This window comes from Macaca nemestrina, chromosome 13 (assembly GCF_043159975.1).
Source record: "Macaca nemestrina isolate mMacNem1 chromosome 13, mMacNem.hap1, whole genome shotgun sequence".
Classification (NCBI taxonomy): domain Eukaryota; kingdom Metazoa; phylum Chordata; class Mammalia; order Primates; family Cercopithecidae; genus Macaca; species Macaca nemestrina.
The window spans coordinates 102661037-102683354 of record NC_092137.1 but is presented as its reverse complement, the minus strand read 5'-3'; the positions used below and the strand labels follow the sequence as shown (position 1 = coordinate 102683354).

The 22318-nt window shown below is 45.8% G+C and overlaps 1 protein-coding gene across 2 annotated transcripts in view; it reads right to left on the bottom strand.

The window, feature by feature from the left end:
* The window catches only part of LOC105496021 (SET and MYND domain containing 1), a 45095-nt gene that overhangs the window by 8185 nt on the left and 14592 nt on the right, over positions 1-22318 (bottom strand). Inside the window, exons 2-7 of one of the 2 annotated variants that reach the window (XM_011766052.2) lie at positions 19968-20144; positions 16511-16724; positions 13442-13572; positions 11085-11123; positions 7855-8044; positions 915-1007 (exon numbers count right to left, since the gene is read on the bottom strand). In XM_011766052.2, coding sequence (XP_011764354.2) covers positions 915-1007; positions 7855-8044; positions 11085-11123; positions 13442-13572; positions 16511-16724; positions 19968-20144 — 844 coding nt within the window. The remainder of the gene's footprint in view (positions 1-914; positions 1008-7854; positions 8045-11084; positions 11124-13441; positions 13573-16510; positions 16725-19967; positions 20145-22318) is intronic. The other variant, XM_011766053.3, reaches the window with a different exon arrangement.

Below are 22318 nucleotides of genomic sequence, written 5' to 3'. Positions count from 1 at the left end.
CTCCTTCCAGGCAAGGAGAGTGTCTTATGTTGGCCACCCCAGTAAGGGCTTAGAAATGTGCAATAAGCGAGTTAGTAAAGAAGGAGGAAGAAGAGAAGGAAAATATAAATAGAAATCAATAGAAATTAATCTCCCGCACTGACATGCTCTAGTGGCATTAACATTCAAGTTGTTTAGCGAGCTTGGGGAACAAAAATGCTAATTCATGGTCCCTGTTTTCTGCTGCAGATTGAATGAGTCACATCTTAGAGTGTGAGACTGGAAATCAGTATTTCCAACAAGCTGCTCAGGTTAATTCAATGCAAATACCCTGCAGGCCAGTGTCTGGCAGTGGGTCTCACCTTTGGTTACACATTGAAATCACCTGAGAGCTTTAAAAATCTTGCTATCAGGGTTCCATGCCTGGAGATTCTGGTGAAATTGTCCTGAGTGGGGGCCTGAGCATCAAAATTTTTCAAAGGTGATTCTAGTATAGAGCCAGCTGAGAATCCCTGGCGCTTCAAGAGCCAAGGATGAATGCTCAGTTGGCAGAGGCAGAAAACTGTAGCTGGCACATGCATTCAATTATGGGAAAGCATGAAACTCACTCCCAGTATGTCCACTGCCATCTGCATTCCCTCATCTCTGATGCCAGGTTTAGACATCACAGATCCCCCAGGGACAAGTGTCTGTCTGCATTTGCTCCCCTCGGACCCAGTCTCAGTGGGTTAATAATCAGTCACTGAGAATACACCCCTAAGAGATGCTAAAGGTTTAGGGGCAAGAAGAGTCATGGTCTCAACCAAGGGACATCTAGAAAAACAACCTGCTTGGTAGCCCCCTGCCCGCCCATTCCCACCCCATTTCCCTCCCTTACTAGAGAACGTTTCCACCCTCCTCTCTAACCCCATCCTCTGTAACAAGTGAATTCTTACCTCATGATACAAACCCTCCGAACGAGCCTTGTCTATCTTTTCCAATGTATCCTTGGAGAATTGTATCATCTCCTTCACCACTTCCTGAGAGGACTGGGAAAGAGAGACCCATTGAGCTAGAGATGCCTTCGTGAGGCAACCCGTTCCACCTTTGAGTAGTTGCCATCTTTGACATTCAATGTAGTGCAAGGTTAATGCCTTCCTCATTCTGAATGCCTTATTCCTATAAATGCTACCCAAGATCCTGTAGCTATTCCAGTTCTCTCATCACATTTCTGACTTCTGTTTTCTATTAAGCCAAGTCTCAGACCCTTGCTGTCAGCCAATCATTCCAGCCTGTGCAAATTCCTGGCCCTTTGAACCCCAGGGCAGAAACTGACATTGATAGCTATTGCGTTTTCTCTGGCATTTTGGATTCTATCATCCAAAATATTTGCTGGTGTCCCTCTTTGTTTCAAGTCAACCACATATTTCCACAGGTACACCCTTGCATTTTTGTTGTCATCCAAGTCATTGATTTAAATACTAGCCAGCACAGGGCTAAAGACAGACCCCAAGGACTTGACCCAAAAATCATACTCCGATTTGTCTTCGAGTTCATTAAGGAGGGTCCTTGTGATTATAATTATTCAAACTCTTCCAAATGTCTTAGCATCCAGCCTGTATTTCCTTGTCTTAGCCAAAAGGATATCAGGAGAACATCTGTCAGCTGTTCCTGTGAAATCTGGACTCATTAGGAGTCTACATTTGCCTAAGAAGCCTAGTGATCTTACAAACAAAACAAAACAAGGTTTTGATATTTGAGGCAAGGAAGTGCCATAATTAAGAAGCCGTTTCCCACAGGGACATAATAATTTTGAAGGAAAAGAGCCAAATTTCTCAAAGTCTAAACAAGAAGTTTACATGCTATGCTTATTCCTATTGGAAGTCCTTTTCTGAAACATTTTTTTTTTGCTTAAGCAAATCTTTTATAACTTTTTTCCAAAATGAAAATAACTTTAGGCCGGGCGCGGTGGCTCAAGCCTGTAATCCCAGCACTTTGGGAGGCCGAGACGGGCGGATCACAAGGTCAGGAGATCGAGACCATCCTGGCTAACATGGTGAAACCCCGTCTCTACTAAAAATACAAAAAAACTAGCCGGGCGAGGTGGCGGGCGCCTGTAGTCCCAGCTACTCGGGAGGCTGAGGCAGGAGAATGGCGTAAACCCGGGAGGCGGAGCTTGCAGTGAGCTGAGATCCGGCCACTGCACTCCAGCCTGGGCGACAGAGCGAGACTCCGTCTCAAAAAAAAAAAAAAAAAAAAAAAAAAAAAAAAAAAAAAAAGAAAATAACTTTATTATTTATTCTGACTGTAAAATTGACATATGCAAGTTGTGAAAATTAAAACAATATTTAAAAGTATGTTAAAAAATAAAAAAGTAGAAATCCCTAGAACTCACCTAATGACTACAGTTAGTATCTGGGGGAACATTTTCCTACGCGTGCATACAGAAATAATATTTAAAATACTTAATGACTGATAGAGAAAAAGCACTGACTAATCAAAGCACAGACAGTGACCATCAACAATGGGTATGTCAGCCCAGCATGATGGCTCACGCCTGTAATCCCAGCACTTTGGGAGGCCCAGGCGGGCAGATCACCTGAGCTCAGGAGTTTGATACTAACCTGCACGATAGGGTGAAACCCCATCTCTACTAAAAATACAAAAATTAGCCAGGTATACTGGTGCACATCTGTAGTCCTAGCTACTAGGGAGGCTGAGGCACAAGAATCACTTGAACCCAGGAGGCAGAGGTTGCAGTGAGCCGAGATCACACCACTGCACTACAGCCTGAGTGACACAGCCAGACCCTGTCTCAAAAAAAAATTAAATAAAATTATTAGATTAAATTAAATTAAACATTGGGTATGTCTAAATGACTTTGCCAGTAAGCACTGGCTGAATTTCAGTCCTATGTGTGCACACACATGCCTATGTGTATGTACGTGCCAATAGGATTGACTATGTTTTCTAACTGGAATTATACCATATATCTGTCTATAGCAATTTTTCACTCAGTATTTTGCAGACATTTTCCCATATCAATATAAAACTATATCATTTTAATAAATGTAAAGTTTTCCACTGTATGAAGCTAGGATAATTTATTTAACCAGTTCTCCGGTTGTCCAATTTTTTCACTATAAAGAATTAGACTCAACAGCTTCCTTTCGATTTGCGGTTCACATTGTTTTGTGAAGTAACCCTCAGTAAACTACCAAAGAGTAACAAGAGAATGGGCATTTGTTGCAATGAAAACGTATCCCTCTCTGTAGACCATCTTCCCTCCTTCTTCCAGCTGTCCTGGACCAGTTCTGCCATGGGTTTTCATCTTGCAGTATGAGAGCCCTCTGGCCAGGACAGCTTGTTTCAGGGTCAGGCTCTCCTAAGGAAAGGGGTACTACATTTGTTCTTCTGCCCACCTCACCCACTTTGGCTTTTGTATAGCTCTTGGCTATCCCTATAATTTTGGCTATCCTTATTTCCATATCCTTCTGTATCTGGGCCTCCCTGGAGTTAGTTATTCTATGTGTCTACCTGCATTTGTTCCATGGCCTGACTCTGATAATGGATGCACCCACCAGTGCTCTAGCTTCTGCTTGCAGGTCTCACTCCTAGCTTAACCTTGGCCTTGACCTTTGACTTGACTGAGATTTCTGGCTTTGGCTGAAATCTCCTGCTGCTACCAGCTGCTACCTTATGCCCCGGAATGCTGTTCAGCCCTCTGTTAACTCAAATCATGTCTTTGTCCCAAAGAAGTCATTTCAGTGTGTGACTGCTTTCCTAAGCCTATTGGAATTAAGCCTATGTCTTGCCTGGTTGTGCAGAGTTCTGTGACTGATGGACCAGAGGTGTACCATTAATCTGTCAAACCCACATTTCTAGTTATAGCCATAGCTTATTACCCAAGTATGATTCACAAAATCATGTATAGTTTATGACCCCTGATATCTAATCTACTGTAAATTCTATTATCTTTAAATCTCAAAATTTTTAGTGAACCTTCTGGAGTAATCAGTAGCTCGTAGGATAGATTAAGAGAATACCAAGTGGTTAGTGTTCATCAAAGTCTTGCTCAGTTTGATGATGTAAGGAGGAGTGTCACTTGAAGCTCTGGAAGTGAGTCAATTTTGTTTAAAGAGGCAACTTACAAGATTCCCCAAAACAACCTGGCAGAAAGGTTGTTAATTAGTAAGTGCAACATGTGATAAATCTATTGTGAGAAAGGAAACGGAGTTGTTCCACTTGGCTCCACTCTTCACAATAAAGGCAAGAACATTCTGATTTGCACACAGGATTTAAGGAACCCCCGTGGTGAAAGGCTGCTGTCTCCAGGAGCATCAGATTCTACAGAAAACAAGGAGGAAGAGGGAGGGAGGACCCAGAGGCGGAGGAGAAGGAGCAAGGGTTGGGCGATCTGAGGGGCTGGGGGAGGAGCCAGAGGAGAAGGGAGGAGCCATAGGAAAGGGGAGGAGCCAGATGAACGGGGAGGAGCCAGAGGAAAGGGGAGGAGCCAGAGGAAAAGGAGCCAAGGAGGGAGAAGGGGTAAGAAGGATGTTGGTTCCCAAGCCTGGAGAAATTGGCACATTTCTATTTGATTTTTTTCATTTTATTTATTTATTTATATATTTATTTATTTATTTGAGACGGAGTCTTTCTCTGTCGCCCAGGCTGGAATGCAGTGGTGCGATCGCAGCTTACTGCAACCTCCGCCTTCCGGGTTCAAGCCATTCTTCTGCCTCAGCCTCCCGAGTAGCTGGGATTACAGGCGTGGGCCACCATGCTCGGCTAATTTTTGTATTTTTAGTAGAGATGGGGTTTCACCATATTGTCCAGGCTGGTATCAGACTCCTGACCTTGTGATCTGCCTGCCTCGGCCTCCCAAAATTCTGGGATTGCAGGCGTGAGCCACCGTGCCCGGCCTGGCACATTCCTATTTGAAAATCATGAGTAAAGGCTGGAGAGAGACAGGGGAAAAACCCGCCAGGCACTGTGGCTCATGCCTGTAATCCCGGCACTTCAAGAGGCTGCGACGGGTGGATCACTTGAGGCCAAGAATTTGAGACCAGCCTGGGCAACATGGTGAAACCCCGTCTCTACAAATAATACAAAAATTAGTCTGCAGTGGTGGCACGCACCCATGGTCCCAGCTACTCAGGAGCCTAAGGCAGGAGAATCTCTGGAGCCCAGAAAGTCGAGGCTGCGGTGAGCTGAGATCACACTACTGCACTCCAGCCTGGGTGACAGAGTGAAACCTCATCTCAAAAATAAATAAAAATAACATAAATTTTAAAAAAGAATGATTACAAAAGAAAACCTAAGCAGCCTAAACAAAGATAGTCCAGAGACACAACTGAGTAAAAATGTCATAAATTTTGCTATTATTTTCCCATTTTAAAAATATTTGGTTTTTATTTCTACGTAGGTTTACATAAACATATATTGAGGAGCTAGGAAAGATTTTGATGGCATTTGAAGGTTTGAGGATGGTGTACTGATGGAGGCTTATCAGTCTGGGATACAGTGTTATAGAGAAAAGAAAGGAAATGACTGTGATGACATCAGAGACAGTCCAGCTTGAGGAAATGGTTAATAAGTTAGTCCAACTCCCCATTTTACAGATGAGGAAACTGAGGCCCAGAAGGAAGAGACTTGGCCAAGCCCAGGTGTTTAGAGTCATAGCCAGTACTAGTACACAGGCCTCATAATTCTTCTTCCAGTATTCTTCCTACTACATTATTATGGAACTTTTTTTAATGCCTGAGGAAGCATTTGCTTTTAAAAAGATATACTCAATTTTTTCCTGCTCAGTTAGTATAGGTATTTTTATTTTGAGTTGTTTTAATAGAGAAACTCAATTTGATATAAAATACAATAGAGGCCGGGCGCGGTGGCTCACGCCTGTAATCCCAGCACTTTGGGAGGCCGAGGCGGGCGGATCACAAGGTCAGGAGATCGAGACCATCCTGGCTAACACTGTGAAACCCCGTCTCTACTAAAAATGCAAAAAATTAGCCGGGCGAGGCGGCGGGCGCCTGTAGTCCCAGCTACTCGGGAGGCTGAGGCAGGAGAATGGCGTGAACCCGGGAGGCGGAGCTTGCAGTGAGCCGAGATCCGGCCACTGCACTCCAGCCTGGGCGACGGAGCAACACTCCGTCTCGAAAAAAAAAAAAAAAATACAATAGAAAGTTTTTGCCTTGAATTCAGGTAGGTTCAAGCTGAAATCATCAATCTTTTATATCAAGAGAAATGCCAACTCTGCAATTCATACTGAAGACGTGTGTGTATTGTCACCAGCTGGTAACAGCATATCTAAAGTGAAGGGATGGGAACTAAAGGTCACACATAGCCTTCTGAACGATTGAAACTGCCAGGTAAACATCAAAAAGTCTAAAGAAATGACCACATGGTTGTTTTATTTTAGAACAGAGAAAAGAGGGTCTGGCCTCATAATAATAATAATAATAATAATAATAATAATAATTACGTAGTGTGGAAGCAAGTTATGAAACAAATACTCAGTGCCTGTCTCCAGGAAGGAAGGCTGGCTGGCTCACAGATAAGACATGCTTTCCGCAGGTTCTGAAAGGTCGGGGTGAGGGTGGGTGCAATAACAAATTCTTCTCTGTAGCGCCCATGATGTAGGGCTCAGTGCCTCTCACATACATCCAATATAAATCTCCTAGAATACAGACCTTTGCTTCTCTGAAAAGAGGTTGTTCCTATAGAAAACATTAATCCTTGGGCCCCAACTGCTTTGTCTCTTCCTGCGAAGGGTGACTCTCAATATCTTCACCCCAGGCATCACTGGTCCTCCTACTTCTGTATGGAGACCGAGTATGCTTGCATGGGCATGGGTGTGCATGTGTGTGTGTGCCTTTTAATGTTCATAAATGGTAGCATACACAGTGTTAGGGGTAAAATTGTATCCTCCCAAAATTCATATGTTGAAGTCTAGCCCCAGAAGCTACCTCAGAATGAGATCTTACTTGGCAATAGGGTCATTGCAGATGTAATTAGTTAAGGTGAGATCATACTGGAATAGAGTGGGCTCCTAACCCCATATGACTGGTGTCCTTATAAAAGAGAATGCCATGTGAGATGCCTCCATGACTGTGCTGATCCCCCTCATCCTCCCCCTGAGCACAGCTTCCCTGGAGGAAATGGACAAGAAGAGTCAGTGCTTTCTTCGGTTTTGGCTTCTTGCTTAACACTATTGCAGTAAGTGATTAAATACTTCACACTCATTTCTGCTCTGTTGCTTTAACTGGCTACTCTGACACCTGGCGCCTCAGCGCTCTCTCCCAGCTCAGCTGGGCTCTTGACCTCCCGTCAGCAAGCCTTCTTCTGCTGCTCAACAGACTGACCATCAACTAGCAACAGTTACCCAGGAGTTCAGGATGTTGACCAATCTAAACATAGCCCTGTCTCCACACTGCCCATCCCCATGGGACTAGGAATATCTTTTTCATAACCAGATGACAAATATCTTTGCCCATCTGATCTCAGCACCTTAAATTCTCAACATCCCTCAACTCATAAAGAAGCAACAGGAGGAACCAAAATTTCCAGTGTCTACTCCGTATGCCACTCCTTTTATACACATCATCTTCTTTAATCTTTATAACAACCTCTTGCAATGGGACCATCATTCCTATTTTACAGTTGAGAAAACTGGGTGACTTCCCCAAACTCAAACACCTGGCAAGTGGCAGTGCCAGGACTTAGCTGGGACCTACCCACGGTGCTCTGCTCTCATACCCTGCCTCCTCCCCAGGGTCACAGCTGCTCCCTAGGAAGCTCATGGGCAAGGCACACTGATTAGCTGTGAAACCACCTGTGACTGGCTCCTGGAGAATATGGACACAAATACCTCAGCAGCAGGGTTGCATGTACCTTGGGATTGTCTTTCACCCCCAGGAAGAGGTCGTCCTTCAGTTTTTTCTGGCAGTGTTCACATGTGCAGTCAAAGTAGTACTGCTTCTTCAACTGCCTCTTGCGTTCTTCACTGACGTTGAGGAAGTCGATGTAGGACACAGTCAGCTCCTCTCCTTCTGAGATCTTGCCCAGGGCCCGGAGCTCAATTCTGGAGCAGGGCGAAAGGAAAAGGTGACTCGAATCCAGGCCTACTGGAATGGGATCCATGCTCTCCTCCAAGGCTTTGTGGAGTTGGGTCTCAAAGACAATGACTTTCACTGGCAGTCAGAAACCCCCATTGACTCCACAAAAGGAGAAATGTGACCTAAAGGATGATTTTGTGGATAGTTCTACTCTATTCCTTAGAACAGTCCGATCCACTCCATTCAGTTAACTGCTCTGGAATCAGCTCAAATAGACTCCTAGTAGAGAGCTGGGCTTGGTCATAAAACCAGACAGAATGTCCATGCCCATAAGTCTCCCTTTACTTTTAGCTACTGATTGTCTGTAATAAAAGAAGGAGAAATAATAAGGCAGAAACTCCAAACAAGAAAAAACTTGAAAATCTTTTCTGGTTAGTTTGGGGACTACTCTCTCAGAAACATAAAAATTCAGTTACCCACAACCTTGGCTCATTCGGTGTCTAACTCGAAGTCACCTCTTGACCTTCAGTCCAATGGTTCAGGCCAAATTACCTAACGAGACTTAGCCCACTGGAGATCATTGAAGGCAAATAAACAAAGGCTGGCTCTGTTAGCTCACTGCATTGTTCACTTTTGTGTTTATTGGGGGATGTGGCTTGTTGGTTGAAGGTCGTTAGCAAGGGCAGATGGCATTTCAGTTCCCTTCCGGCCTAGATCTGACCCTCAATTACCTATAGCACAACCCACCTTACTTAATGAGATAGGTACTGAAGATGTTGAAGGTAAAAACCTGCTGCCGAACTGACATCCAGCTGAGCCAAACAGGTAGAGGTCAGCCTGTGGATCTCTCAGCCATGCATCCTCCACCACAAGGCCAGACAGCTACAGAAAACAAGTGGTGGGCCCTGCAAGCTGGGTCCTAAACCGTGCTCCTGTACCTCCCCAGAATCCTGGGGCCTCCCTGCCTAGTGGGAAGCCATCATCCAGAGAGCAAGTGGCAGGATGCAGAGGGCTGGGGAGAGTGCCTGCACAGAGATCCATGGTCATTTCTTTTACCTCCCAGAAAGGCTCAGTTAAACACCATGCAAAAGCAAGGGCAAGACTCCAGCACCCAAGAAGAGTCCCAGTCAAAGGCAGCCCCTTCCCTGTGCTCTGAGATGACAATCAAGGAAGCAACTGCTGAATGGTAGTGACGTTCATGTCCAGGCGTCTGAGGTGACCACTGATGGATAAAAATCCTTCTCCCAAAGTGAGATACACTGACACACCTATTAATGTGTTAATGTGTATAAAAACAACTCCTGTGGAGTCTGCAAAACTGAAGTGCCTGCTCACCATTTGTCACTCCTTTCCTTTGTTCCTTACCCCAATTTTCGGCAGCAGCGGTTACTATAGTGATGAAAGGCCAGTAGGAGAGGAAGGCCGGGTGATTCTGCTCACAGTTCTGCTTAGAATCCTAGTTTGTCTGAGCTGCAGGGATGCTCATTTCACAAATGAGGATAGTGACACAAGAGGGATAGGTCCCACAGCACTTTGGGGACAGAGCCAGGATTAGAACTTCATACCATTCACGATTCCCCTCAACATAGTAGCCTTGCCTGGTTGTTTTCAGGCTGCTTCCTGGGTCTTCGATGCACGGGAATTAAGATGCATCAAAGTCTTTGATTTTTAGGACTCTACTAATGTCCTAAGTAATTCCATGTGAGCATCTCCTGAGCCAGGATCTCCAGTATTTAACCCTATTGGGTAAGTAACCAGTTCTGCCCCCATGTGTCCCTTTTACAGAGGCAGCCCACCATAGTGACATATTCTAATTCCACAGTGAATCAGTGGCCAATTGGGCTAGAATTTCCAGTAATTTTGCTTCCTATCATGATTGTGCCAATTCTTGCATGGTCTCAGGGTATCTCCGATTATTCCAATGGTATTAGAAATTTTTCAAAACCAAATTAACTTAATGTGACTTAAATATGAAAAGATGCATATATGTATGCCTCATTTTACCTTACTTGAAACTGGAGACTGGGGGAGAGGAATGGAGACCAGCCTGAAATAAGCACTGCAGGAGGCAGGAGATGAGGGTTTTAGCCCTGGCTCTCCCTCCAACCAGCTTCCTTGGACAAGCTTCATCCCCACCTTGTACCCCAGGCCCCTTCTACCTCCAACAATCTGCAATTCTATAGTTCAGCTAATTGAGCCACAAGTAAGCAGCCTATTTATGTATTTCTCACAGAGGTTAGGGACAGAGTCCAGAGCTACAGAGACTTAGAACTAGGAAGGTCCCTAGAGCACTCTCCTCTTGACCTTTCTCTACAGATGTGGAACCCAAGCCCAAGAGATGATGTGAATCATCCAAAGTCACGTGCAGTGCACAGCAACACAGACTCAAATGCACCAACCACTTCTACCCCAGCATTCCCAAAGCCCAAACTCCCACACAGCATTTTGTTCTTAATCCAAAGACCACTTCAAGGGCTGTCAACCCCACCCTGAGGAAAAGACCCATCTAGGGCCATTTGGTTGTCATCAAGAAAAGTCAGAAGTAAAATTTAACCTAAACTACTCATTCGTAGTTGGTCAGAAGCAGTAAGCAGAATACTGGGAATAAACATTTATTAAAAATATCGGTTATAGATGCAATTTTTTGGAGCCCAGTCTGGGTAAGAAGTTGGGGCTTATAAACAGACAGTCCTTTAGTAGGTCAGTCACAGTCCCCATTTCATGGTAAGCAGGGTTTAGGGAGACAAGATAGGCTTTTGCTAAGACGATGTGGACTACAAGGGTTCATGCTTCAAGGTTGGAAGAGCAGTGGAAGTGAGGCATGAAAGGGAGGAAGAAAGGAGGCAAAGTAAAGCAAAGACAAGGCAGGTGGTATGTGGGTAAGGAAAAAATGGTTAATTTAAATGCATTAAAATACACCATTCAGCAAAGACGAGACACTGGGATGCAGAAGGACATTGTGGACAGATGGCAGTCAAGGAGTCTTGGGAATGGGTGGCTCCAGCAAACCAGGCAAGTGAGGGAGACGGGTCAGAGGAGCAGGGATGCTTGAAAGGACTGACCCACCTCATCTGGGTATGAAACATGGATTTCACTGCCTCATGACTGAAAGACAAAACAGACACCCATATGGAAATCATTATCATTGGCTGGTCAGGAGTGATCCAGTGCAAGGGTGCACAGCATTCTGAGTCACACTATCAAAGCTTTGGCCATCACAACCTTTATCCTAGCCCCTTCTAGCTGGACTCACTGGACAAGACACAGCCTGCTAGAGTGGAAAGTGCACTGAATTTGGAACAAGACATTCTGGATTCAAAGGTACTCAACCCTGACCTGAACAAGTTCCTTCCCTTCCCTGTGTTTCAGTGTTCTCACCTATAATGAGACTGTCATGAGACAATGCACTTAAAAGCAGAGTGCTGAAAAAACATGCGCAATGCTGTTATTATCATTCTATTAAGCATCCTGGATGAATAAACATTGCCTCTTTGGATGTCGGTCTTGGAAAGAGTTTGAAGTGCACATGGAGGCTGTTTAGGTCAAATCGATAGTATATAAAAATTGTTGGGGTTCAAACTGGGCCCCTAACCCCATGTCTAGGGTTCTTTCCACTATGGCAGGTTGCTAGACAGGAAATGCAAAGTCACCTTCTCTTGCACAAAAGCCAAGAAGCCTGGATAAAATGTGGCTGCTAGAAATTAGTAGATGCGAGGAAGCCAGAGCAGACACAGAAGAAAGAGTTCCTAGGTTCCTGTGGTTGTTATACCCAATGACAAGAGGAGCCTTGGGTCACTACCACTTAGAAGAGGGCCGTCTAGAAAGCCCAGGCCCATACATGGCTGAATTTGATCCTCTCTGCCATCCAGGTCAAGCTCAGTCAACAGCCCCTCTAGGGAGGATTCCATGAGATCCAGGCCAGTGACCCCAAAAGGCTTCAGAAAGGAAACACAAATGCTGAGAAAAGATTATCATCTGAGTCCAAAATAAACTTTCCCATCTTAAGTGACTTTCTCAATTGCTTAAGAGCCTGGTTTCAGAAATAGGAAGGAAAGGAGAAATCAGGGTACTTGGCATATTGAAGCTTAGGCCCGATTCTCAGCTGAGAACCAGACACCATTGTCTGGCTTCTAGGAAGTTTTTGGGGGAAACTTGCTCATTGTTGATGACTCAAAGTCAGCTTGTATCTGTCATAAGAGCTCATCTCTAAGAGCAAAAGCAATTAATATTGCTCAAGCCTCATCCCCCTATATCTCCCCATCCCGAGCCATGGACAACCAGGGGCTCGTTCCATCTACTGATTCTTCTCCATTTGTGCCGCACCCCCAAATCCATAATGTGCCCTTATTTACCCCTCATCTTCAGGTTGGGGTTTGGCCAATGGTAGGAGAGCAGAGGGTTAGGGGAATGAGGGGTTGGACTATCTAGTCCATTGACTTCCTCTTTTCTGAGCCATGGTGCCAGCTGGCTGGTTTCTCTAGACACAGTTGTAAGCCACAGCTGAGCTGTTGGGGGGCCCTCTAGCCCATGTCCAGCTCTCACTAGCTGCAGAAACAGTGCTTCCTTCACCTGCCCTTCCAGGCCTAGAGGTGGTGATGGTTTCATGTGTTGCTAGTCCCTGGGCACCTCACCATTCCTTGTTAGTTTCTTTTTGTTGTTATTTTGTTTTGTTTGGTTTAGTTTGGTTTGGTTTGGTTTTAGAGACAAGGTCTCACTTTGTCACCCAAGCTGGAGTGCAGTGGCATGATTATAGTTCACTGCAGCCTCAACCTCCTGGGGTCAAGTGATCCTCCTGCCTCATCTTCATGAGTAGCTGGGACTACAGGCACACACCACAATGCCCGGCTAATGTATTTATTTATGTATTTATTTATTTTTTATGGATACAGGAGTATCACTATGTTGCCCAGGCTGATCTTGAACTCCTGGCCTCAAGTGATCCACCCCTACTCGGTCTCCCAAAGTGTTGGGATTACAGGCATGAGCCACCAGGCCCTGCCCCTTGTTAGTATCTTAAACCCTGCCCACACTTCTGTAAACTGTCCCTTCATTCAATTGTATTTGGGTAAACCCCTTTGAGTGTGCCTCCTGATTCCTGCTGAGACCTTGACTAAATGACCTCTAGACAGATAATCCTAGGCTTCAAGTTTTAAAATAGTAGTTAAAGGTTTATCTGACACATCTAGGCAGCCCCAAGAAACATACACACTCAGAAATGACCCAGGTTGAATTCTTTGATATCCTCCATGATGCCTTTCTCTCATTCACAATTATTCTGGAATGAGATTTCTATGTGCTATACATTTAAAATCTATGCTAGTTGAGGTTTAGCAGGTTGACTTTGGCTTAAGTCAAGTGGACAAGACACCATAGGTCTCCCCATCCCCATCACACACCCCCCCCCCAGATAAAGACATACTCACTTGCCATTGTTAAATATGACAGTGCAGTTGGGCCAACAGTCATGGTTCACCAGGCCCAGGTTGGGGAAGATGCCTACGCCCACGGCCTGCAGACCTCTCTGATCACTGAGAGTAAAACCGTTGCAGTTAATCTACCCAGAGGAAAAGATGAAAGAGTCAGTCAACAGACATGGACAGAACGCTATTCTAGCTGTTGAAAGCAATTTTAAAAAACAGAGGACCCAGTCTCACCCTGGAGATGCTTAGGGAGTCTGGACACAGAACATTAGTCCCCTGTTCTCTGTGTGACTCCAAATGACGCACAAGATTAGGGCCATGGGACAGTCCCACATCTGCAAAAATGCAACCCTACCTTGAAAGTTTTTTGTGGCTGTATTCTAAAAGAGTCAAAGATGGGAAATGTTTTCCTTTTTCTGTATCTGGGTCTTACATGAGTATTCCTCAGTCTCTGTCTTGGTTTTTCTCTCTGTGCCCTTCTTTGCACGCGTGTGTGCCTGTGTGTGTGTGTGTGTATGTGTGAAAGAGCTTTTCCTTCCTCTATTTCCTCTGCCTACTTAGTTTAAACTCCTGTGGCTGTTCATAAAAAAAATTAACATCTCTTTTGATTATTTGGTATCTGGTGAATACTGTTATATTCCCTGCTCACAATTTTTAAATCTGGTGAGTGCCATACTTAACACTTATCTCTGAGATTCAAGGCAAATCAAGTTGGTTACTACTGATGTGGCATCCAAGTGATTTTCTTTTCCTTAAAAATAAATTGTTCTTTACAGAAACAGACTCCAAATATCTGCTCTCACAGTATGAAAAATGCATAAGAATAAATATAACCTAGAATACATTAGTAACTGCATGCAAATTTCCACTTCATCTGTAAATACATCTATGAATACATGCTATATATAACAGAAACCCAGTAGACATTTATTCCCTCACATGAATATTTGTCATAGATATGGAGGAGTGTCACTTTCTCCACTTACTCTCATCAGACATTTAGTAAGTTCATGATGTTAAGCCTGTGAGTACCACTAACAAGCTGTACTACTTGGAGCAAACTTCTTTCTTCTCTGAGCCCTGGTTTTCCCATCTATAGGTTGAATAAATTGGACTAGATGAGCTCCAAGGATCTTTTCAGCTCTAACCTTTGGTAATTATATGACCTCTAGCCCTAGTCCGCAGACCTATTAGGGATGCCCAAGATTGCGCAACACACCAATTCACCCCAAGGCTATAGAACATAACTGTTAAAAGTAAAAGCTTAGACCGGGCGTGGTGGCTTACGCCTGTAATCCCAGCACTTTGGAAGGCCAAGATGGGCAGATCACTTGAGCTCAGGAGTGCAAGATCATCCTGGGCAACATGGTGAAACCCGGCTCCTACAAAAAAATACAAAAATTAGCCAGGCATAGTGGTGTGCGTCTGTGGTCCCAGCTACTTGGTAGGCGGGAGGATGACTTGAGCCTGGGAGATGGAGGTTGCAATGAGCCATGATTGCACCTCGGCACTCCAGCCTGGGTGACAGAGTAAGACCCTCATCTCAAAAAAAAAAAAAAAAAAAAAGGTAGAAGCTCTGGCTCCTGAAAATACAGATTGCTTCTGGAATTTCCCTGGGCACAAGCTAACCATGTGGCTTTTGGAGGTCATGTAACCTCTCTGGACCTAGGTTTTCTGTTCTATAAAACAGAAATGCTGAAAGCATGGACCTTACCTTGTGTTGTAAAGACTGTGTGAAATAATACATGGGAAGCTGTGGTGGTTAATTTTGTGTGCCAACATGGCTGGTCAATGGTGCCCAGATATTTGGTCAAAAACTATAATGTATGCTTCTGTGAAGGTGTTTTTGGATGAGATTCACATTTAAATTAGTGGAGTTGAGTAAAGCAGAGTGCCTGCTAGAATGTGGGTGGGCCTCATCTAATCAGTTGAAGACCTCAAGAGAATAAAGACTCATCTCCCCTGAACAAGGAGTTCTGCCAGCAGAATGCCTCTGGACTTGAACTGCAACTCTTCCCTGATCTCCAGCCTGCTGGCCTACCTTGCAGATTTTGGACTTACCAAGCCTCCACCATTGTGTGAGCCAAATCCTTGGACTCAATCAATCTCTCTCCCTTTGTCCCCCAATATGGTGAAGACTCGAGAGATGTCAGTGTGATGTTTGTCCTCCTCCCTCCTCAGCCTGCTCACCTTCGCCACATAAAGAGCCTGGCCTACCAGGTGGAACACATCCATCCCCACAGCCAGGACCTGAGCCTCCTCATCCACTGGGCTCTCGCCCCCACTTCCGGGACTGTTATGGCCTCACCTGGCTTGGTTGCTCCCACCCCAAAATCCTGACTCCCCTCTCTCTGGCTCACAGCCCCCACTGCTGCAGCCTCCACACCAATCCTGCCTGGCAGACCTGGAAAAAGGTTTCCAAAGTGACTGGTGGGCAGGAAGGGATAGTGATTGGGGGTCTTTATTTTCAATGTGGAGAGGAAAAAGTATAAAAAGTGCAGATAAGTAAGAGGATAAATTACCATCCAAATCTATCATCCAGAGATGGATAAATAAGTAAGATTTGTATGTGGGATGCCAATTCAGATAGAGCAGGAAAGGCCTCATAGTAAACAAGGCCAGAAGACAGAGTCCGGGATGAGGGGTCTTCATTTCAAGCTCCTATCCTCTTTCAGTCCTCTTGACCTCCCCTCCCAACTGTGGCCTGGCAGTTTCTGGAAACTTCTTAGTTGGACGATCCCAGCTGTCACCATGGCCCCTCCTTTATGAGGAATCATACTCTAGAATCTCTGGATTTTATTAGTTGGGTCATTTGGAGGTCTGTCCCTGGGCTCTGAAATGGAAAGGGCAGTAGATGTTTCTGCTACATATGGTAAACAGAAGGTGGTTTCTCCAGAGCCTCTGGCTGCCTGGGCTAGATGAGACCTTTATGGAAACAGAAATTAGGGTCCAGGGCGGACAGGGCTTCCGCCTCGTAGTTCACTTCTGAGAACCCCCACCCTCCCCAAGCAGGAGGAGGGAAGGAAAGAGGAGACAGACAGGGAGGGTGGAGAAGGGACGCAGGGGGCCTACCACTCCGAAGATGTGAGAGATGTACTGCATGCTGAACTGCTGGCTCTGGGGCGGCCAGTACTGCAAGAACGTGTCCACGTCCACCCGCAGCTCCTTCTGCTCCTCCTCCCCAAAGTGCTCCACGTGGTTCTGCAAGTCGTCCACAGACACCAGGCAGCCCTCCGTGAGCCCGGTGCCTTCTCTCTCCACCCGCCACATGATGCGCGCCGCCAGCCTGTGGGATGGGCAGCAGCAGGGGGGCACTACAGCTGCATTCATTCATTCAACACACATTTACTGGGTGTCTCATGCATGCCAGGCACAATGTTGGGCCCAAGATATGGTTTTAAACTAGATAGATGGAATTTATTCTATTGTGATGCTTCATATAGTGGGGGAGAGGTAAGTAAACAAGCACATTTTACATAGAAAGTGCTATGCAGAAAAAATAATACAGGGTGACATGATAGAGAGTGACTGGGGTGGGGAAGCTAAGGTCTTCCAGGGAAGTGTCACAGGGGAGGCACATTTGAGCTGGAATTGGAAGGGGTGGAGGAGCTGGCTCTGTGACACTGGAGAAAGAGCACTTCAGGAGAGAGCAGTGAGTACAAAGGAATGAGCTTGGTCTGATGGAGAAACAGCAGGAAGGTAGAGGTGGCGGGAGCACAGGGAGCAAGAAATGGAGACCAAATAAAGGTGGAGGTTTGGGCAGGAGCCAGGTCCCATGGGGTCTGGGGACACAGAGAGGTGCGGCAGCCTGGGTCTCTCTTAACATTGTGGCCTACTGTGATGAGCCTTGCATCAGGAGTCTAATGACCTGTTTCCACTTCTTACTGTGTGAACCTGGGCAAGTCACTTGACCTCTCTGAATCTATCTGGTGGCCAGTAAAATAGGGAAAATATTCCCTGCTGTGCTAACCTCCAGAGGTATTCAGAAGACAAAGTGAGGTAATAGGTGTCTGCATTATATGTGAAGGTGTTGATATTATTATTTTTTTTTTTTTGAGACGGTGTCTCGCTCTGTCGCCCAGGCTGGAATGCAGTGGCCGGATCTCAGCTCACTGCAAGCTCCGCCTCCCGGGTTTACGCCATTCTCCTGCCTCAGCCTCCCGAGTAGCTGGGACTACAGGCGCCTGCAACTTCACCCAGCTAGTTTTTTGTATTTTTTTAGTAGAGACGGGGTTTCACCGTGTTAACCAGGATGGTCTCGATCTCCTGACCTCGTGATCCGCCGGTCTCGGCTTCCCAAAGTACTGGGATTACAGGCTTGAACCACCGCGCCCGGCCGGTATTGATATTCTTAATGATTGGGTAGCGTGAAAGTGGAGAAGGCCATCTAGGTGGGGAGACAGTGTGAGCAGAGGCCTCGAGGCAGCCACGGGCATGCCACGTGCAGGACCTGGCCTGGCTGGAGCGGGGCTCTGTGGGAAGAGCAGGAGGCCAGGTGGGACAGGAGGAGACCTGTAGAGACACAGGGACTTGAGTATGAGACAGAGGGGTGTACTTCACCCCAAAGGCCTCTTTGTTAACTATTAGGTGGCCCGTGATGAAGCTTATAACCCAGGGACACTTTAATGTTCCTGCCACCCACTGACTGCTCACTTTTCAGGCACCTAGGGAGGGGATGGTGGTCTAGGACAGATCCTGTTCCTGAGGAGAGACCTGCTGGGCAAAGCACAGGCCCTCTCCTCGTTTTTTTTTTTTTTTTTTTAATTGAAATTTTAATTGAGATAATTGCAGATTTACAGGCAGTTGGAAAACAATACAAAGAGATCCCTTGTACATTTTGCCCAGTTTTCTCTAATGGTAACATTCTGGAAAACTAACATCACAGCCAGAATATTATCCCACCTCTGTTATTCAGATTTCTTCCATTTTGCTTATATTCATGAATGTGTATGTGTGTTTAATTATATACAATGTTATCACCTATGTAGCTTCGTGTATCCACCTGCACAGTCAAGATACTAAACAGTGTCATCACCTCAGGGTCCTTTCTGTCCCCCACCTCTTTTTGAACCATTTTAACCATTTTAAAGTATACAGTTTGGTGGCATTAAGCACACTCACACTGTTGTGCAACCATCACCAACCATCTGCTTCCAGAACCTTTTTCATTTTCCCGATTTCTCCCGTTTGAGTCACTGAGTTATTTCTGGAGAAATGCCCCGCGTGGGACTCCAGGTGCCTGGAAACTGACGTGTCTTCACAGGGAGCCCAGGGCAGCACTGGGGAAAATACAACTCAGCACATGGAAGATCTGCTGCCTCCAAATAATGAGGAAAGGGTTAAGAAGCTCAGAGAATAGAGGTCAATGCGTGATAGATTTCAACTCAATAACTGTCACAGGAGGTGCCATTTACTTTAGTTCTTGAAGCATATGTATTGTTTCAGTAGATGGAGATAAGGGGCATGGAGAGGTTGACTGAGCCATTTCATCCTGCAGGTTCCTAAAAATCATCATGATATGACAATTCCATTCTGTACCTTAACTTCACACCCTACGCACACAGTGAAAATGCTCCCAGTCACCATTTCCATCTCCTTTGCTCTGCAGTGCTGGCTTCCTGAGCATCTCCCTGCAGCCCAGCACCAAGCCTCGAGGACTTGGGAATCTCTTGCACTGGAGCTACTGGCCTTAAGATTTCTGATGATGGCCACCAGGAAAGGCCGTTAGTTGCAAACTCAAATGCACTCTCTGGTGTAACGTGTATGACCACAGGGAGCAGTGGTGCTGCTGTGACTTAGAAAGCTCTGTATTTTTTCAAAGGTGGCAGATACCACTCAGCTCTAGCCTATTTTGCCAGATCTTCAGTTTTTTTTGGTTGCTTTTGTTTTCCAAGAGAAGTCGAAAATCCTAATTTTAAAATGTGAAATTTCCCAATTTTTAAACATTGGTGGATCAATTTAAAAATACTTGCCCCTTGGCTGGGCATGGTGGCTCACGGCTATAATACCAGCACTTTGGGAGGCTGAGACAGGTGGATTGCTTGATCTCAGGAGTTCGAGGCTACCCTGGGCAACATGACAAAACACCATCTCTATAAAAAATACAAAAATTAACCAGGTGTGGTGGTGCATGCCGGTGGTCCCAGCTAGTCGAGAGGCTGAGGTGGGAGGATCACTTGAGCCTAGGAGGTCAAGTGAGCTGTGATCAGGGCCTCTGCACTCCATCCTGGGCAACAGAGCAAGACCCTGTATCCAAAATACATAAATAAACTAAACACTGGGGAGCCCTACAGCAGGAGTCTGCAAGCCAGTTTCAGCCTGTGGCTGCAGTTTGGAATCACTGCTGTCAACAGCCAGTTCTCCCTGTTAGACCTTAAGGGAGTGAACAGAAGTGACCATATCCAGTCTTTGAGGCTCTTTCCTGACTTGCACTCAGCTTGGCTTCCTTAGATCTGGGAATGCCGTTACAGAGGCCATTCCAGCCTGACATTTGGAAATTTGAAGCACCACCATGGGGCCCAGCTCTCACCTGATGTTCTCATTGGGTACTTTCCCGTATCTCTTGATGGCCGAACACTCATTCTTGTGGTTCAACCAAGCATCTTTCTGGCAGGTGCGGTCGCAGTAATGGGCAAACTTGCACTGCCCACAGCGATGGAGCTTCTCCTGCCTCTTGAAGCAGGTGTGGCACACAAAATTAACAAGGCTGGAAATGGAGAGAGAAGACACGTGATTGGAAGCACAGTGGAAAGGGCACCATACAGCCAGTGGAACACGGCATTCTGGTACTGGGTTCAGCTGACTGGTCCTTGTCTGTCTAAACTTCAGATTTCCATCTTCCAAAATGAGGCGCCTGGGCTTCCAAAGGCCCTTCTCGGCAATAACAATTCCTTTAGCAATTTTTTTTTGTTTGTTTCTTGAGACGGAGTCTTGCTCTGTCGCCCAGGCTGGAGTGCAGTGCCACGATCTCGGCTCACTGCAACCTCCACCTCCCAGGTTCAAGCAATTCTTCTGCCTCAACCTCCCAAGTAACTGGGATTATAGGCACGTGCCACCACACCCGGCTAATTTTTGTATTTTTAGTACAGACAAGGTTTCACCACATTATTCAGGCTGGTCTCAAACTCCCAACAAGTTATCCACTCACCTCGGCCTCCCAAAGTGCTGGGATTACAGACGTGAGTGCCCACACCTGGCCTACCAAATATTTTTAGGTGACCCCCATGTGGAGGACACTCTTATCCTCTGCATATAAGCCCTTCAATTCAGGAAGGGTAAATTCATGACCTAAGTGTGTTAGGCATTGGGAATACCACAAATTACTAGAGAAACAATTGAACGTGCAGTGTGGTGAATACTATGACAGGGGAGCACAGGGGGGGTCCTAGACTCTTTGGAGAAGACACTTGAATTCCTTATGATACCCTCGCCCGAAGTCACAGGTCATTGGCACTGTGTTGGAGGGGGCATTTTGGCGACATGTCTTTCTCATTGTTGAAATGTAGTGTCTCCTTTCCCAAAGTACAACAAATCATAATGATCTACAGGATGATGGGACAAGAGCATCATAGTATTGTATGCAAAAGAATATCTACACACTATGATATATGTCACAGTCTGTGTGTTTTGCAACAGTAAGAATGACAGGGTTACTGATTTCACTGTCATTGACGTATTCTCCCAGCTCACAGCGAGGACGGAAGTGATGAAGAGGAAAATGCAAGCCCATTCGATGGGTGAGGGAGAGAGTTGTGAGAAGATGAGGGTCCTCGCCCGGTGCTTCCAGCCTCTTAGTGTTCCCATTAGAGAGCCCTGTGTCCCCCATGTTAAACCCATCATTCAAACAGAAAAGGGCACAGGCTCCATAGGAAATGTATTTCAGGACATAGCCTGACATCCAGAGTGAGGGAAATCTGGTATGATGCACAGAATCTCTGGGCCTCAACCTCATGCTCCTGCAATGTGAGGAAGAGAAATCCCAACCACTGAAGCAAAGAAATAATGAAAACCAGTTCAATGATCTGCAGGGGAGCGCTGAGCTCCTGGGAAGCAAGTGGATGGGTAAACTCAGGTAGGAGTCCACAGTCTAAACAGGGACCTCAAAAGTATAAGACCACAGGAGCTTTTAAAACCGCAGAATTCTAGAGCCTGGAGGGAGAAACTTCCACAGAACATTCAAGCACAGAAATCTTCTGTGTACATCCCTGGCCATGAATATTCTAATTCCCACAGTGAAAAGGAGTTCGCTGTTTCTGAGAACAGTCAGTTCATTGTTGGCCAGTCCTAATTGTTGCAAACTTCCTCCTTGTGTTAAGCTTGAATTTGCCTCCCCAGAAAACCTACTCCTGTACCCTAATTTGGCCTTCTGGGTCCTGCCCAATGGAACAAGCCTGGTCAGATCAGTTCTTCAAGAATTTGAAGACCACTGCCTTGCTTCCCATTCATTTCTCTCCTCCAAGTTAAATACTCCCAGATCTTTAAACAATTCCTTGTACATGGTTTCTAGAATTCTTGCACCTTTCTAGTGGCCTCTGATATATCTACAGAAATCCCTGGAGCCACAAGAGGGTGGGTTTAGCTGAGAAATCAAGCAACATGTGCTGGCCAGTGCCAGGGGGTCAGGCTCACGGACCAGCCCAAAGGCCAGGCCTGACCCTTGAGCCTGACCCCAGCACTGATCCCAGCATGGCATCTAGAAGGGGATAGACAGGTGCAGAGCCAGCTGAGGGCACGGCAGAGGTTACTGCTCTATGCTACATCCTGGGCTTCCTAAAGTCCAGGCAGTTTTCAGCCTCTGGCTGGCCAGCTCAACACACCGTTGTATCCCCATCCACTAGGAGGTGCATTGCTACTAATTTGTTAACAATCATAAAGTACTCG